At 39.3% G+C, this 19,354-nt stretch overlaps 1 protein-coding gene across 2 annotated transcripts in view; it reads left to right on the forward strand.

The window, feature by feature from the left end:
• ptpn4a (protein tyrosine phosphatase non-receptor type 4a) overlaps positions 1-19,354 on the forward strand; it is a 73,243-nt gene that overhangs the window by 10,929 nt on the left and 42,960 nt on the right. For both annotated transcript variants that reach the window (XM_029458589.1, XM_029458590.1), the window contains exon 2: positions 18,695-18,849. In XM_029458589.1, coding sequence (XP_029314449.1) covers positions 18,712-18,849 — 138 coding nt within the window. In that variant the 5' untranslated portion in view covers positions 18,695-18,711. The remainder of the gene's footprint in view (positions 1-18,694; positions 18,850-19,354) is intronic.

Raw genomic sequence — 19,354 nt, forward strand, 5'->3', positions numbered from 1 at the left:
CTTTTGCTTGGCTCCCTAGTTTATTTTCTTAACATTTTTTTCTCTCTACAATGTTACTAGAAATAATATAACATCATTACTCTAAAGTTGAATCTGTTTTTGTTGGTTCATTTAAGCCCTCTCTTAGGTCAGGGGGGTTACACTAATCTTCTTTTGTAAAATCAGATTAATGCAGAACGGGCTAAATGAAGCACTGTTCAACCCTTGTCTGTGAAACCTGGTTTGAGATTCTGGTATATCAGGTCAACGCCGCAAAGGAAATGCCATCTGCTTAGTAACATTACCACAAATGCATAACTTGTGCTGGCCTACATCCTTATAAATCTCCAAAGAATAAAGACTATGTATGTTACCAATGTAAATTAAACATGCTAAATGCTACAGAATATGTGGATAGCGGGAGCTAACATTCCAAATTCCAACAGCCTTTCCATGGCTAATGAAATGGTTCTGATAATATATTTGTACATGCAAATATACTTGTTTGGATTTGAAGGGTTAACGTATGTACTAACAGCAATATTAAAATATATTGTCACACTGTTTTCTGTATCAAAGATGCCCCACTTTTAGAAAAAAGCAATCACGACTATGTCAGGACTTTTACAGTGCATTTGGCCGAGTGACGCTAGCAGAATAAAGTAAAAAGCCTGTTTATACAAGCTGTTTGAGTTTAAAGGGACAGCTAACCCCAAAAGCCATATTTTTGCTCTTACCTGTACAACTAATTATCCAACTCGTCCACGAGTAGATCTACGTTTCCTTCTGCACAGTGATACGTTTGGAACAAATAAAGCTGGGCGTTATATCAATATTCTGAACTTACTTACCTGTTCTAGCTGTTCTATTATTTGCCTTTACCCACTTCGTCATTATATTCACATTGCTGATGATGATTTCTCATACAACTCATTGTGTAAATATTTAATGAAAGCCCCAACTGTTAACCCTGCAATATAGTCGCAATATCGATATTATGGTATTTGGTCAAAAAATATCGTGCACTTTGATTTTCTCCATATCACCCAGCCCTAGACAGAAACAAGTTTCTACATGTAACTGTTCACAACAAGGTCTGTGGATTATCTTGAGTAACAGGGTCATGATTCCTGGAAAGAAACATTGCTGTTGCGTTGGCGCTCTGAGCACCACAAACAGAGTGCCATTTAATTCCATTATATTGGAGAGAAGGTAGACATCTCTACGACCAATATCTCCAGCATTCGCAACTCGCACCAAAAACAATTTACAGTTGCAATCAAAATTATTCAACCCCCCATTGCACATTAGGTTTATTGGCAAAATATCCAAATTCAACACAAAATCCTACTTTTAATAACTACTGCAGTCTCAACATTAATTATTAAAATTATTCAACCCCTTCACAAAATGATCCAACCTCCGGTCTCAATCACCTGATGCAACTAATCAAGGGCTTCATTAGTTCAGGTGTGCTTCAAATACAACACATAAATACCTGGACTGGCTAGGGCAGGGGTCGGCAACCTTTACCACTCAAAGAGCCATTTGGACCCGTTTCCCACAGTAAAGAAAACACTGGGAGCCACAAAACCCTTTTGACATTTAAAATGAAATAACACTGCATATAACGTTTTTTTTGCCTTTATGCTATGTATAAACAAACTATAATGTGTTGCATTTATGAAATCAATGAACGACTGCAGAGAAAACAAAATTACATTTCTGCATGCAACAAAACATTTTGAGCTCCGAAAAAAAGACGTTGACGTTGGGTTGAAGGTTACTTTCAAGTAAAATACTCAATGTCTATTTGAGTCCTTCTTGTATTTATGAAAAAAAAACGCTGAACTTAAATTATCCACCGTCAGCAAACCAAAAATGCCGTCCTCTCTCTGTGTGCCGTCATCCTTTTACTGGCGCGTGCAGTCAGCTGTCAACCTGAAAAATAAAAGGACTATTTCACTGAACAATGAAAAAATATGAATATGTGCAAAATAATAGGCAATTAAAATATTTATCATACTTGGTTAATGTGATTTCTGCTCTGAACCTCAGCGCACAGCGTCTGCACATCAGGGCTGTATGCCGTCACCTTCATCTTCACACAGGATCGTAAGCTGTCATCTGTGAGGCGCTGCGCGATGTTTGCTTTTAATAAAGTTCATGTTGGAGAACACCTGCTCACATACATATGTGGATCCAAAGATCGACAGGACTCCAAGTGCATACTTTTTCATGTTCACATAAACGTCGGGGATAGCATTCCAAGTTTCGAACACAAGTTGGTCCGTTTTGGGGAGGTTTTCAATATCACGCCATTTGTGATTCTGAGCAAGAACGGCCTTCTGACGGGCAACATCTTCAAGGTCTGCTGTCAAGCGTTTAAACTTGGACACCCATATGTCTTTGTCGGCTATGTCGGCCAGTTCCATCTCAAGATCAGGTTGACTCACACCTGCCAATGCAGTCGTATTATTATATATTCTCCATCTGTGAACGGCTTCCCGTGCCTGACTATTTCCTGAGCGGCTACAAAACTCGCATATGTACTTGAATTTGCAGACTTCATCCACTTCTTGAAGTGATTTTTACTCAGATCAACCTTCCGCATCAGTTCCGAAACGGCTTTTTTTCTCTCATCTCCATCCGGATATTTTTGAGCAAAGGCTGCGTGTTTATTCTGGAAATGTCTTGCGACATTTGACTTTTTGTTGTTTCCTAGTTTCTCATTACATATTAAGCATACTGGTAAACCAGTCTCGTCAGCAGTGAAAGCAAATGAATCTGTCCACGTACCATTGAACGTTCTGTTTTCTTCAGACACTTTTCTCTTCTTAGAATTCTCCATAGTTGTCCTACCTGGGATTCGAAAAGTTCAAGAAATCGCGCGCTGGCGGGTGTCGCACATTGGCGGTTGTGACGCATAGTAACAGCATGAAAGCGACTAATTGCTGTCTCAGTATTTTTTCACGAGGAGCTAACCTTATTTTCTACAGCGTGGAAACATTGTACAGGCTGTGGGGTGATTGTCAGGTGGGCCCACGCTTTCCTGTTTTGGCCCTGTTTACCAACCGCAATGTGTTCCACCCACCTCCATATCTTCATCTTCACCTCTTCATACAACCAGTGGTACAGAGACATCCCCTAACACCTCCCACACATGCTTCTTGTTACATGAGCTGTATAATACATTCAATCAAACGGTTTAATTATCATCTCCACTCTTAAAATTCGCCTTTGCTTCTTGAATCGCTGTGTTGCAGCAGGGCCTCCGGCTGTTTGGCTTTGCAGGTATAAGGTTTGCACTTAATCCACTTTAAGGATATTAAGTTTATTGCTTTTATATTTGATAATTTATAGGTCTTCTATCTTGAGCATTTATAGCACTTCTAGCACTTCTAGATGGACTGTTCTCAACCCAAAAAGAGAAGAATTACACCTGTGTCCACCCCCCACCCTCTCGATCAGAAATGTGTAGGCCTGAACCACAGCAGATCGAAATCACACTGCTGTCTGACAAGTAAATGTGACATAAAAAGCAACGTGGGAGACCAAAACGCATGTTGAACTGTGGCAGCTGTACATTAAACTGGGTTTCTGAAAGAAGCAGACGATAATTTCTAAGAGATTACTTTTAAAGTAATTTTGACTTTAAAAGATGGCGATCAAATAACATGGAGCGAGAGAGAGAAGTCGCATAGTGTAAAATGTACGGAGAGCTTCAAGTTTCCTGAATTATGCATCGAGCAGAATCCCTTTCATCAGCAAAATAGAACGGCGGGTACACACACACACACACACACACACACAGTTTCTCTCAGAAGGCACTGAGACGATACATTTTTAGATGTTTTAAAGTAGCAGAGGTTGAGCATGACTTTGCATGTGTGGCTATGTTAGCGTAAGTGTGAATAATTCACAACGTGTTGTATATAAGTTTGTATTTTTGGTCGTATATCACCAAAGGTTTAAGCGATTTGTCCATTGTGTCCGTAGATATTGTTGGGTTCACCACAGCAGCTTTCAATTGGATGGAATGAAGGATAGGGTTAGGCAGTTTTGTAATAATGAAAATGTGTGTGTTCATATGTTGCATTAACATAATCCAATGTACATTTCTAGCCAGAGGTAGGAATGCACCATCTAGATGCATCCAGGCAGGGAATTAAAGTGCTCTCTTTCCTCTACCGTTGGTTGCGCTGTTTGCTTGTATTGTTTTGTGTATCATATTGTGGCATTGTACCTCTTTTATCATTTCTTCAGTTTGTTGAATGTCTAAAATATAAATAGACCTGCATATGAGGTTGTATTATCATATTTCCGTAGAGACCTTGAGAATTCATGAATCGAGCAAATCAGGCAATCTTCTCAGTGCCTGAGCTAGTGACCTTTTGGAGACGGTACATCATTGATAATATGGACACATTTTTTGTAAAGCTCCGATCAGCGGCAGGAGGCGCAGACTTTCCAGGAAAATGACTGTATTGCCTTTTAAAGGATTAGCCTGATGATAAAAGCCTTTTCCTAGTACTCTTTCCTCAACTACCCGCTGCCTATCTCTCATTTTAAATGTCAACTCCAGTCTAATTATATTTCTGAGCAAAGAGCGAGAATAGAATATCAAAGGCTTCTCTGAAAAAAGGCTTGAGTTGTGTGAGGGGAGACGGGTAATGAACGAGATGTGTGGAAATTTGATGAGATGAGTTGTGATTGGTTTAGTGTTTGAGTATCACAGCCTGAACAGCTATAGCTTCTAAGAATAGGAATACAGGGTTATCCTGAGAGTGCAGGGGATTAGATAAATCATGTAGTCATCATGACTTTGTCACATGCTACCCTCTCTGTCTTCTGTCTAACAGACGGAAAGATTTAGTTACTTTGGTTTTTGTCAAAAATCATGCATTTTTTAATATAATTATATTTATATTGAGCTCTCCTATGTCTGTGTTGTCACCAGTACCGCGTGCATGAGTACACTGGTGTGAATTTCTCCACACTGTTCCTGTACTGAAGAAACACAGTGTAGAGTAACTTAAAGGAATACTTTCCCCTCAAAAATGATCACCCCGTTTTACCTTGAATTCCTGAAGGAAACTTTTTTTTTTCCTTGCATGCCTCCAAGGTGGAAAGAGAATCCAGAAACGGAGAGAATTCTTGATGAATTGAGGTAAACAGCAAAACTATATCAAAACATCTGTTTACAAACTCTCAGACAACTTGTTCAGAATAATCCAAATTTTATTAATCCAGTCGTATGCAAACTATTTCCCAAACAAATGACTTTTCGCTAAAACTTAGTATTTAACACACTTAAACGCATTAAAAGTACTTTTACGGACGAGTGGCGCACCTGCACAATTGTGAGACTGTTTGTGCGGAAGTGTTATAAATTGTAAAGAAACGCCTTGAGTTGGGTTGACAATATACAGTTAGGTCCATAAATATTTGGACATTGACACAATTTATCATTTTGGCTCTATACACCACCACAATGGACTTGAAATTAAACAATCAATGTGTACTTTAAGTGCAGACTTTCAGCTTTAATTTGAGGGTATTTACATCCAAATCGGATGAATTTTATACGTGGTATCCCCTTTTTAAGGGACCAAAAGTAATTGGACAAAGTAACATAATCATAAATCAAATTGTCACTTTTAATATTTGGTAGCAAATCCTTTGCAGTCAATGACCGCCTGAAGTCTGGAACCCATAGACGTCACCAGACGCTGGGTTTGCTCCCTGGTGATGCTCTGTCTTCACTTCCTGCTTGTTCTTTGGGCAGTTTCCCTTCAGTTTTGTCTTCAGCAAGTGAAATGCTCAATTGGATTCAGGTCAGGTGACTTGGCCATTGTAGAACATTCCACTTCTTTGCCTTAAAAAACTATTTGGATGCTTTCGCAGTATGCTTTGGGTCATTGTCCATCTGCACTGTGAAGCGCTGTCCAATGAGTTCTGAAGCATTTGGCTGAATATGAGCAGATAATATTGCCCAAAACACTTTAGAGTTCATCCTGCTGCTTTTGTCAGCAGTCACATCATCAATAAGTACAAGGGAACCAGATCCATTGGCAGGCATACATGTCCACGCCATAACACTACCACCACCATGCTTTACTGATGAGGTGGTGTGCTTTGGATCATGAGCAGTTCCTTCCCATCTCCATACTCTTCTCTTCCCATCTCCATACTCTTCTCTTCCCATCATTCTGGTACAAGTTGATCTTTGTCTCATCTGTCCATAGGATGTTGTTCCAGAACTTTACAGGCTTTTTTAGATGCGTTTTAGCAAACTCTAATCTGGTCTTCTTGTTTTTGAGGCTCACCAATGGTTTACGTCGTGTGGTGAACCCTCTGTATTTACTCTGGTGAAGTCTTCTCTTGATTGTTGACTTTGACACAGATACACCTACCTCCTGGAGAGTGTTCTTGATCTGGCCAACTGTTGTGAAAGGGTTTTTCTTCACTAGGAGAATAATTATTCTGTCATCCACCACAGTTGTCTTCCGTGGTCTTCCAGGTCTTTTGGTGTTGCTGAGCTCACCAGTGCGTTCTTTCTTTTTAAGAATGTACCAAACAGTTTTCAGATTTGGCCACACCTAATGTTTTTGCTATTTCTCTGATGGATTTGTTTTGATGTTTCAGCCTAATGTTGTCTTGCTTCACTGATAGTGATAGTGATAGCTCTTTAGACTTCATATTGAGAGTTGACCTCAACACATTCCAAATGCAAATACCACACTTGAAATGAACTCTAGACCTTTTATCTGCTCCTTGTAAATGAACTAATCGAGGAAATAACACACACCTGGCCATGGAACAGCTGAGCAGCCAATTGTCCAATTACTTTTGGTCCCTTAAAAAGGGGATACCACGTATAAAATGTGTTGTAATTCCTCCACCATTCCCCTGATTTGGATGTAAATGCCCTCAAATTAAAGCACATATTGATTGTTTAATTTCAAGTCCATTGTGGTCGTGTACAGGGCCAAAATGATGAAAATTGTGTCATGTCAAAATATTTATGGACCTAACTGTAATTTTATTATTTACTAACTATTATTAATTTTGTATCTAGTCTACAAGTAACTGTAATGGCAGTTATTTGCCAAAAATCTGTGACGTCGCCTCGCACTTTACTCCACTGAATTACAAATGTGTTTCATACTTCACAGCAATCAGGTCTTTTTACTGTATGAGTTTTGCATTCAGGCAAAAGGTAGAGCCGCTTTCACATGATCAGCATCGAAGTGCTAAAAGTGGCGTGATTCCATTGTTGTTTTTAATGTGTGGAGTGTTGACACCCGACTCAGCAACTGCGCAATAAAATCCCAGCGACCTAATGCTCAGACCTTAAACTTTGACCTAGATAACAAAGACCACAGAGCAAGTCTTTTCAGAGAGACGTTAATGGACATTATACACCTGCAAAAATGTATTGAAATTATTATTATTAATTTCAAACCAAGTATTGTTTTTGTTTTTTTTGAGCTTTCAACGGACTTTGATGTCGAGAATTGTACTCCTTCTAGAAAATACAGATATATATATATATATATATATATATATAGAAATCTATGTATTAATGTGTATGTTTGGTTTCCGGATCACCTAGGTTACAGCATATATTCAAACATGCACAAACAATTGTGTGAGCTTAAACAATTGAGATGCAAAAGAGCCGAGCTCAGCTCTCCCACACACACACACATGAATATGGATGCATTGTGCTTGTCTGTTTGTGTTTTTTTCTTATTGTCTGCGGTGTCGAGGGAGCTTTTACACTCCAATGATGAGAGGTTGATTAACTTACCGCTTATTGATCCTTCACACAGTTAAATACTCATCTGCTGAGAGCTGTGGTTAAAGAATTTATACCATCCAGATTGATCTTTTATCAGGCAAATAACACCATGTGCAGCAGGTACAAAGCGGACTAAAGCAGAAGCACTGACTGAAACTGTGCTTCTGAGTGGGCAAATGTCAAAGTTTGATACTTATTGATTCATCTTACAACACATCAACTAGTCACTACACTTGCCTAGAAATGGTCCACGGTCTTATTGAAATAATGGCAATAATTCACTTGATAATATTTGATTACGAACATTATTGTGTCTGTCAGGTGTAAATGTGGCTGTAGTCCTGAGCCATGTAGGGGAGTTTTTATACCCCTAGCCTATAGCTGCATTACTGCCTCGCAGCGGGGTGTGTGTGTGCGCGTGGTGCAGCACACCTGGCCTCCCTGCTGGTGGGGCAGGAATGTGCAGGGTTGAGGTAGATGTGGGTGGAAATGTGCAGCGTGCTCAAAACACGACCCGTGGTAACATTTAAAGGTGCCGGCGTCAGCACGAAAGGAAAAAAATCAGGGGAATGTGCTGCTTTAATCAAACCTGTGTGTGTGTGTGTGTGTGTGAGTGACTGTGACTGTGACTGTGAATGTAGAGAAGAGGGCCTCTTGTTATATAAATGAGGTAACATGTCCCACCCCTCATGTGTGTCGGTTTAGCTTTTTCATTTGAAAACATGACATTTGGCATCGTCACCCAAAAAAATACGTATTTTTGGTGATTATATTTGTTATGTAAATGTAATTTATGGATTTCTGCTTGACTGCCCTCGTAAATACAGATGCGTGCTTCCCTTTGTGTGCGGCAAGCGTGAGAGAAAACTGTTTTTTGACTTCAGTGAAAATGTTCTGTTTGCTGAATGCCAACAAATATGAATCAAAGCAGAATATTTAGTTAGATACAAAAATTTTTTAATTTTGAAATTCTTTTAATCTTTTTTTATTTATTTAGACTTTACAACGCTCTGGAGTTATTAGAAATGTTTGGATCACACGAGTCGGAATCAACCCTACGCAGCCACCACAAGAATTTAATTCTGCCAAAAGTATAAAACTCATATTATTAGTGTAGCATTATCTGTATCTGCAACTGTGCAGAAATGCAGGGTTCAAACAGAATGAATAGATATGCAATTTTTGTCCTCCCGCATTTGAATGTTGATTTTAGAAGTCAACGTTATGAATGAAGCTTTGAATTATTCGATAAAGCTCTACTGATAAGCCTATATATTGTTTTATTATTTTCCTACAAATCCATTAGCCCAGGTAAAGTTTACTTTTAGGTTACCTTGCGCGTTTTCTTGTCGAGGACCCTTATTGCAACTTAAATACATTAAGGGAGTAAAAAGCCCTGAAGCTAATACATCTAGAAAGTGTCATGTCTTTTATAAAAGATGTCACCTGCAGGGGTGGTTACAGGTTTCTTACCTGTTTGGTAGAATAAAGCTTTATGAGGTAATTCAGAGAAATGCACAAGCGGCAGCAGTCTGAGCTGTGAATGAAATCACTTATTGAACCAGCTGTTTGCATCATGTTTGTTTCAATAGTCTGACTGTTGGTTAACATTTTTCCCAGAACTCTCGTTCAGCATCACAGATTGAACACTGTGAATCATTTCATATATAAAGTTGGATGTTACATGAATCTGCTGCTGCTGGTCGGTAAAGCACGACAGGAAACCGATCATAATCTGGTGGTTTATGCCCAAAGGGATGTGTGGAAGTTCCAGATAAACGTCTAAATAACACCACATAATAAACATCACTTGGATTTATATTATTTGGTATGTTTTGGTTTCATACATTTACAGCAGAGCAGCAAGTTGTTACTTGCAGTGTAAACTGAAAGCAGGAAACTCAAAAGAATGCAGGTTTTCTCCACCACTGCTAGCCAACCACCACAGTGACATTTGTGCTATATGTAAATTCAAAACATCAAGTGAAGTCAGCTTGTGTGTTAACATGCCTTGAGGGCAAACCTGGGTGTGTGTTCACTGTGGTTTCACAGCAGTTATGATCATAATGCTGTTGACGTAATCAGACAAAGATGTTTGTTTAGAAAAGGTTTCCACTACCGGGACTTTTTTCTTTCTCGGATTATCGGTGATTATTAGGGTTGAAGTGAGGGACTAAGCACATAAGTGGAAATATTACATTCCTGGGTGCTTTTATAAGCACACTTTTTGTTAGTTTCAAATAATTATTTGGATTTAAAAAATCTCTACTTTCCACAGCCTTTAATATAATTTTAATGTGAGCTGAATGTTGTCGTCTTGTAGATTGAGAACCACAAAACTGTAAATCTTGTCATGTAATGAAACACCCTCAGCTATTTGAGCAATTGTAGTTGCCAGAGGCTAACGTTTTTGTGGAAGTCACATTGATCAGAGGAATGTGCTTCTAGCCAGAGGGTGTTTCAACAAGGAAGTTAGATAGAGGAGTTAGTGTTGTTGTTCCTCCCACAACTTGTCCACCTGTAGCCATTTCTAACCTCTTTTGGTGTAGTGGTAAATCACGTAAATGGTTGGTAAACCTTGAACAGTGTTTTACTTGCCATTGTTTGGCAATTTTATTCAAGAACATTCTGCTCAATGACTCAATAGAAATAACTTATGTTATAACGCTGTTTGATTGCAGAAGAAATATCCATGCATTAATTTGGCTCTTCGGCTACAGGAAATGCATGTTAGCAAGGTCAAGAGGGAAACGGAGAGTGGGGATAAAGAAAGGTAGAAAATGGAGGAGAGATGCTTATATCAGGACACAACAAGCAAAAAGTGATAAAGCAACGTATAGAAAACCAGATTAGAATGGAGAGTAGAAGAAGATAGATCCTAATGAGAGTGAAGAGGGAGGGGAGGAGAGGAGGATGTGGATATTATGATTGTAAGATACAGCTAGAGGAGATGAGTGCAGTAGTGACATTGACCAGAATGAGCTGAAACGGGCTGCTGCTCTAAACGTCCGTCAGTCTCCATTATCTGCATCTTTGATTCAGTAGGAATCTCTGGTGTGTTGTGTGTGTGTGTGTGTGTGTAAATGGCTTCTCCCTGGCACTAATGACTATAATTTGCATAATGGCCTCACAGGCCATTCTCACAGTTAAAGACAGGAGGAGAGGAAAAAGGAAAGCCGTTATCAGGGGAAGTGTAGTGGGGCTTCTCTCATGTTGTGGTCCAGTCAAAATTAGATCTAACAGATGTGTCATTGTACCGGACTGTTTATTCTACAGGCAATCAGTTTACATTTCTGGTTGTGTCGAGCTTTTTTCACAGGAGACATGGCTCCTTTTCAAACGCAGGTGCAACTAATAACTTAATTAACCGCTGCATTCCACTGCAGGGGTTGCTGGGCCAGAGCCTTCGTTAATGTTATTGGTTCCACCTGGGCTTTTTCTGCTACAACAAATGAATGAAAATAGGGCTGTACTGAATAGTTAAAAGCTTTGACGCTTCATTCATAACATTGCCATTCATAATCTAAATCAACATTTATGTTCTTCTTCTTTTGCATGTCTATTTATTGTGTTTTAACACAATCTTTCTGCAGATAAAGATTAGGCTACACTAATATTATTAGTAAATACATGAGATAGATAGATATATATATATATATATATATATATATATATATATATATATATATATATATATATATATATATATATATATATATATATATATATATATATATATATATATATACACAAACAAACAAATAAAACACTAATTCATTTCATCTTTTTAATGACTTTACTTACTGAGGATTTTAATATTTTTTAGGGTGATGATGTCATAAAATATGTCTACAGACAAACCTACAGACAAACCTAGTGGTTCTTTCGAAAACCCTCAATATAAGCTTTGAATGTAAACAAATGACATTTGGTACAGCCCTATAAAGAAACTAAATAGTACTCTAGTATTATAGTAAATAGTATCACAAAGTTATTAAGATGGATGAAAAGAAAATTGACGGTTTTCCCTGAACTCTTATATTTTCATATGTGAAATAAGTGTAATTTCCTTTAACATGATGGAAACCACTAAAATAATGTAATATGCTGTGTTGCCTACCTCTAAACCCTTCAACCTTTAAGCTTACTGATTGACTTGTCTAGTTTGACCCTTGTGGCATTCAGCTGGATAATGTTTACAGTGGGTATATTTTACTTGCAGTGGCGTTGGGTCTCTGTAAATACCACAGGAAACCTAGTGGTTAAACCCTGGTGTAAGTTAAATAAGAGATTTTTTCCAAACTGCAGCTCTTAACATCTCATTTAAATGACAATCTAAAGCTTTTAGTTATGAACCAGTTACCACCATCACATGCAAATAAATAAACAGTCACACAAGCTAAGGATTTTCTTTCAGTTTTTAGGATACAGTAATTTTAATGGGGGAAAACAAACCGTTCACTGTCTAGAAAAATGCAAATAATGTCATTCAGGCTTTTTTTTATTTTAATAATCCATCTTCAGTTAGTAGCATAACAAAACATTCTTGAATCAGCAGTTGAACAGCAACATCAATATAAGTGTCTAAAGTTGCATTGGACGTCACAATGGGAAGCTGCAGTTTCACACAGGACATATTGACTGACACACAACCTTCTTTTTCTCTTCTTCTTCTTCTTCTTCTTCTTCTTCTTCTTTCTTATTGCACATTTGCTGCCAACAGAACAAATGCACAAAAGTACAAATGGAGCATAGCATCTTAAAATGTAACTTTTCACCCTAAACATACATGGTTTTGATATTTTGTTATCACCAAAATGGATTCCAACTGAAATAGCAAGTTTCACATCTTCACAGTCAAAGTGACTTTAAATTTAGCTTTGTTTGTAGATAAGGAGACACAAGCGAGAACGCTAAGGCTAAGCAAGTTTTGTTGTTTAAAGTCTGTGGCTCCTTTGTGTTGCGTCTCAAGCTGTTATTTAGCTTCAGTTAATGAAAGAAATGTGAAAGAAAGTTACTGCTTTCACATTCACTGTCGTTTTTATTACGATGAAATTAAAAATAAAGGGCTGTAAGCAGTCAAGAACTGAATTGGACTCTCTCAGTTTTCTAATCGGTGCAGGCTGACGGGCTGACTCCGGCTTTTCATTCATGCACTTGACGAGGATTATTCCATAAAGGTTCAGTGAAGTTCAAGCAGACGTTTGCAACTTAAACTTAAAATTGTGATGAAACCTGACTTGACATTCTACTCTCATAATAATCAGCACTTATAAATTGACTTATTTACGCTAGCTCTTTTTAAACTTGAACCACACTTTCTAAACCACTGAGTTGAAATTGGGGCCATGTGCAGTAATACAAACTTGAACCAAGAAGTTGCTTGGAATGTATCTCTAATGGATGATTACAGTGCAAGAAACTGTGGCGTCAATCAATATTTTTGATATATATTCTGTATACTTTCGGTTTCACTGTGGGTGAATCAAAGGTTGTCCTGCTGCAAAATACCCTAACCTCCAACACTTTTTATTGCATCTCACTGCTAGTGTTGGTTTGGGCTGTATCAAGACAAACATTTTGACGGCAACATCAACATAAAATCTGAATTTTGTGAATAATTATGCGAAATATCAACTCTTCATCTCTCAGAAACTTCAGCAATTCGATTACAAGCTGCACTGTATGATATTGCCATCAGCCGGGGCCACATATGGCTATCCCTAAAGGAGGTCAGGGGTCATTTGCTGCCCACATTCCTTAAGCTGCAACTTCCCTGGTACCCTACCTCCCCCACACAGACAGATTCAAACAAAGCATTTAAAATGTGTCAGTTACACACACAGACATGAAACAGCACCCTGTCTGCTGCTGTTGGTGACCTACATAAAATAAGTAGAATTAAAGGGATCATTGGGGGGGAGAAAAAGGGTCAATGAGGGTGGACTTATTGGGGTCTTATGAGGGCTAGGTAGAAAGAGGATGTGTCTTTTTTAATTTTCTATGGGCAAAGACTGCAGCCAACAACAGTCTCCGCCGCCGATTGAACATACTGGATCAGCGATGGAGACTGTCGACAGGGCCGAAAAGTGCGGGACACGCCGCAAAAACAAGGCCAGACCAGACATTGACCAACGGCCGATATCTTAAGATCAGATCTTGGCCTTCTTAGCTTCATATCAAGCACCTCTTTGTTTGTGAAGACAGAATAAAAATGTCACATTGGATCATATCATGTGGTGCCAACTCAGACCTCCACTCTGTGTATAATGCATGTTTCATCTATATGTTTTTATTTCAATATTATACACCGAAAGAGAGAACGATCTATGATGGCTTTAAAGTAGCTTTCTTTCAATCATTTATTATCAAAGCTTACAGCAGTCACAAGCTCTCTCACACACACACACACACGCACGTGCACGCGCACACACGCACACACACAATGGCACACACACATGTATGTACGTATGTACGCACACACATATGCACACACACAATAGCACACACAATGGCACACACACAATGGCACACACACACAATGGCACACATCTGTAATTGACCACCTGTTTGTCTGTGGCCTAGTTTCCACTTTATGAAACACTGTGGAGCGGTGATGTGTAATTCCTTTGGGATTCCTAACTGCTAGCTTCTTATTTCAATTGTTTTAAAGCAACACAAAGGGACAAAAGCCATACATAGAATGTCTTTTGAAGAAATTGGGGGAATAAATAGAAATGTAAGGGGCAAATCAAGTTAATTCGTCTTCCCATATTCAAACTTGGAAAGGATGTTGCCTGCCTGACTTTTCCTTTTTTGAAGACTTTTTTTCAGTTTTTTATAAATATGAAATATTGTGGGGAGAATCATAGTTCTGTAGGTAAATGTTTGGATAACTTTTATTGTGCTTCTGTGTTTGTGTGTGCAAGTAGGTGTCCTGATTTTGATGTTAGTTAACATGTGTGTCTCTGTTTGTATGTATGTCCGGGGTAATGCGTTGCAGCGGATGTGTACATACAGTATATATGAAGGGCGTGTATTCCTGTGTACAGATGGGAAGGCTCCAGGACCGTCTGTGTTAGCAATAAGCTCAGAGGAGCCCACCACTGAGGGAAGCTTTAGGGTCCACACACACACACACACACACACACTCACACTCACACTCCTGCCTGTTTGTAAGCTCTGCTGACTACAGGAAGCAATAATGGTAGCGTGCTTCCGGAGTTCCGGAGGCTTCTCTCAGGGGAGCGTGGTTGCCCTGTCCAGCTCAGCAGAGCAAAACTGAAAAGAAAAACAGAACAGAGCAGAAAATGATAGAACATTAAGAATGGAATCGATGCAGGGTAGAAAATTATACGATATGTTAGGGAAGAATACAGTAAAGCAAGACAGAACCGAAAATAATAATATGAAAACAAAATTCAGGCACATGGAGAGGTTAAATTGGGATGTTGATTTGATTCCAAATCGATTCTCGATTTAGTACTTGATGGGGGTTATTTTAGAATCTACTCCAGTGAACAAAAGATAAAGGTGGTGTGGCAAAGGATGGCATGAAAGCAAAGTAAAGTGTGTACAAGATCATCAAGTTTTTATATTTCAACTAAATATAGTAATGTAAACAGACAAAGGCAAACCTAAGACAAAAGGTCAAATGTATTCATGTTAAACTTGCGCAAATAAAAGTTTTTACTAAAGTTTAATGTATTTCAAGTTATGCAAACAATAAAAAGGTTTCCTGTTAAATAAATCAAATTGGTAGTCTTTGGCTAGCTCCTTTTTTATTTCTCAGAAACTTGGCAATTTCCAATATAAATTGTACATCAAACGACACTAAAACTGGTATTTTTGAGTTTTGTAAACAAAATAAAATAAAAAGCTGGCCAGGGGAGGTAGCCTGTGGAGAGAGTCTGTGTCAGACCTCATCATCCGTGTATCCTGTAGCTGTTCCATACTGTGAGCCAGTGATAGGAGGCGTCCCTCCACCCTTCCTTCCGTCCTTGATCGTGATCTTTGCGCTCCTCTCTGCTCATCTCGCTGCTCCATTCACTCTGTTTCCCGAGCTGACAGTTATGCAGCTGGCATCAGTGTGCATGCGTGTTGTGCCTATGTGCTAGCATGCATTTGTGGCTTTGCATGTGGCCGATTGCGTGTGTGTGTGGTTGTTCTGTTACAGTCATAAAAATTGATCCTACACTTCCTGTAAAGCAGCTCAGCCTCTCTGCCTGTTAAATGCTCACATCTTTCAAACTCTACTCCCCCAGTTTGTTTCACAGGCCAGCGTGTCTCTCAGGAAGTTGTTAGTGGAGGTGGTAATCACGGTCACCTGCTGAGCTCAATCAGATGCATACAGATGTTTCTCATCTTGTGATCAGATTAGTTACAAAATGACATCAACTATTGTTTCTTACTCATTGTCTACGCTGTGTGATGTAACGCCGCTGCTCTTTCCCTGTGTAGGCTAATCCTGTATTTCAGAACTTCAGAACAGAATCTCTGGGAGGTCTTAATTTCTGCTATAACACACCGTGGGATACAAACTTACCAGTAAAGTTTTCTGGTCCCAAGCACAAACTGAGATAACCCTGGTGACATCATCAGGAGTTATTTTTGCAGTCTTCACCAGAGCTACAGATGACATTATAGAACCGATTTCACAGGCTAAGAAGTAGAGCTGCACGATTTATTGTTTTAGCATTGATATTGCGACGTGCGCATTTGCTATAGTCGCATCGTAGGACTTGCAATATCAAGCAAGGCCAATTAAATAAAACCCGTCATGTTACAACTTGTTTGCTGCTAGATTTATAAAAATAAAGGAACAATTTGCACGGTCCTCCCTCACATCATATGATCCTGCTTCAGCTGTGCTTGAGATATTTTGTTGAGTGAGAAATAACATGTTTAACATGCAATCACACACGATGCGTATTAAATCCAACTGTTATTGATGCAAGTAGAGCTTGAGTGTCTGGAGGTGACGGGGCAGGCTGTTGCTGCAGTTAGTGGCCTCAACTATACATTTGTATGTACGTTGACAGTGTTGCACACCATCTGCCAGTGGTCATGGGGGTTTGTGCTGATGTGTAGTGACAAGCCGCTCAGACACACAGAGGGCCCTCCATATATACTATACACACACAAATACGCTCACACAGAGCCATCGTTACAAATACAGCAGCTCCTGATGACGGGGCCATGACCCTTGTGGGGTTATTATGTCTCCTGTCAAGACAGATCACCAAAGAATAAAAAAAAAAGCAGGAGGCGGACGGGAAGGGCACAAATCCCAGTGCAACGGCATGTTACCCAACAAAATAAGGGAAAATGAAAACACTACTGCAACTACAGAAAAACAGAAAGAGCTGGCATGTGAAACTAGATCATGGAGCTTTTTGTCACAAAGAGTTGATCTCAGCTTGTTTTATTGAGAGTAAGTGGACAGCCAATCTTAGTTCATCAGTGACGGACAACTATAATGATGACAACATACCAGTATTGATCCTAACTTAATCAAAACGGCAACATTTCAGCGGGGCACTTTACAGTTGAGTTAGTAAACTTTGTTATCGAATAGGACAGTATTTACAAGATGCAAGACGACCGCAAATCTTGAATACTAAACCTAACTTGACATCAATTATTTTAAAGTTACTGCTTATTGGCTTCCTTGCTGAAAGTTTCATGAAAAGATGGCTACATCTCTCTTGCCTGTACGTTTAATAACAGCCTGTTTGCTTCGCTTAGCACAAAGAATGGAAACGGGGGAAACCTCTTGCCAGAGGTAACGTAATTCACCTACCAGCACCTCTGAAGCTCACTAATAACAGGTTAATGCGCTCCATTAAATGTTTATACACAGTATATGCCAATACATATATAACTGTGATTAGCCAATACCAGGAAATATTAGGTTATGCTGTTTTAACAGTTCATAAATGTTTGGGTAAAAAAGAGATTATTGTTCATTCTTATAAAATATACTGATAAACTTGGATTCAAGCCACATGTGACCATTTTGCAATCTACGGAGACAAGGAAAGCAGTCAGACGTGGCTTCGGTAATAAGGGGGCTTTGGTTTGTTGTAAATGGAGCAGCTTCAGATTGAATTATTGTTATTTATTCCCACTGATGAGCAGACAGGGCGCCCTCAGCCACTGTTTGCGCTGCCATTATTTACCAACCAAATCCTGTGAGCGCCTGCAGACAGGCCTGAAATGATCAAATTAAAGTATTGATCAAATGCCTTCTGAATAGATGAAGGTCGCATATGTGAAGATATTAGAGTGCAGTGAAAATGAAAAGGTTTGAAATTTCATTTATGCTTCTACGTATTAAACGAGGCGGCTGAAAGGATAATTAATTCCAAATGGTTGTATTTTTTACTGACTTTTCACTTGAAAGATTCCCTTCTATTGAAGACGTAATGAAACATTGAGGTTTCCAAACATTTTCAGCTCTTTTCCGAAGTCATTTTGTTCTCATTTCATGTCATTTTATAGTAGCTTGTGAGTGATTTAGTGCTGGGCTGCTGTTTGTTTCCACATCCCCTGGTGGGGAATCTGCTGCTTGCCTACTCATTGACATTCTTTTCTCATGAAGCAGTCAGTCTTTGCTGCTTCACCGTGCTTGTACAGGCTTGCCTCGCTATGTGGCTGCCTTCACTAAGGTAGAGAGAAGAACAATACATCATGGCGTACTAAACATTTACTTATTGTGTTCTTTGTAGACAGATTGAGGTGGTTTTCTTACTTTAGTGAACCTAAATTGTCATATAGTATGTGTACATTACAAGCACTGGTATAATGATGCTCCATTTACTTTTGTCCTGTACTTGTTTTGCTGTTTCACCTCCTGTTTCTCTCCCTCATCATTTCTCCTCTCTGCTGTGTGTTTGGTTTTTGCAGACCCTGGTAGGAGCGTGATGAGCGCGCGCTTCCACTTGCCTCCTGGCAGATCCTACAATGTCCGGGCGACGGAGCTGGAGCGAGACAGGCAGCACACGCAGGTTGTGTGCAACATACTGCTGCTGGACAACACCGTCCAGGCGTTTAAAGTCTGCGTAAGTACCACTCTAAGTTTCTTACATATAACATATAACAAACTGAATTTGGAAAGGTATGGCATGCACGTCTTTCTTCATTGTCAAAGTAATCCAGTGACAGCGGTCTGTACATCCATGGGTACATTGCAAACAGGAACTGCTATTAGCTAATTTGGCATACTTTTAATGATGTCAATTTAACTTTGACAAAAACGGGGCTTGTGTTGTAACCCACAGCTAACTGACTGCATGACAACATTATAGTTTTTTTTCTACATCCCTGAACCCCCCAAATGATGGGCTGTAGTTCCAAAACTTAGAGCGGATCCAGGTAATAATAACTACAATGGCACTCGTAGAGCGCAGGCCATGACTTGGTGTGTAGGGTGGAGCATGGTCCATGAAGAACACGTAACATTTTGGACCAGACTTGAATCACGGGCTAGATACATGAATTTTGTTTCACTTTCATTAACATTGCCAGAGAGAGCATTTGAGTTGCATTCACGTGGCGTCGGAACAA

Source organism: Cottoperca gobio, chromosome 21, assembly GCF_900634415.1.
Source record: "Cottoperca gobio chromosome 21, fCotGob3.1, whole genome shotgun sequence".
Classification (NCBI taxonomy): Eukaryota; Metazoa; Chordata; class Actinopteri; order Perciformes; family Bovichtidae; genus Cottoperca; species Cottoperca gobio.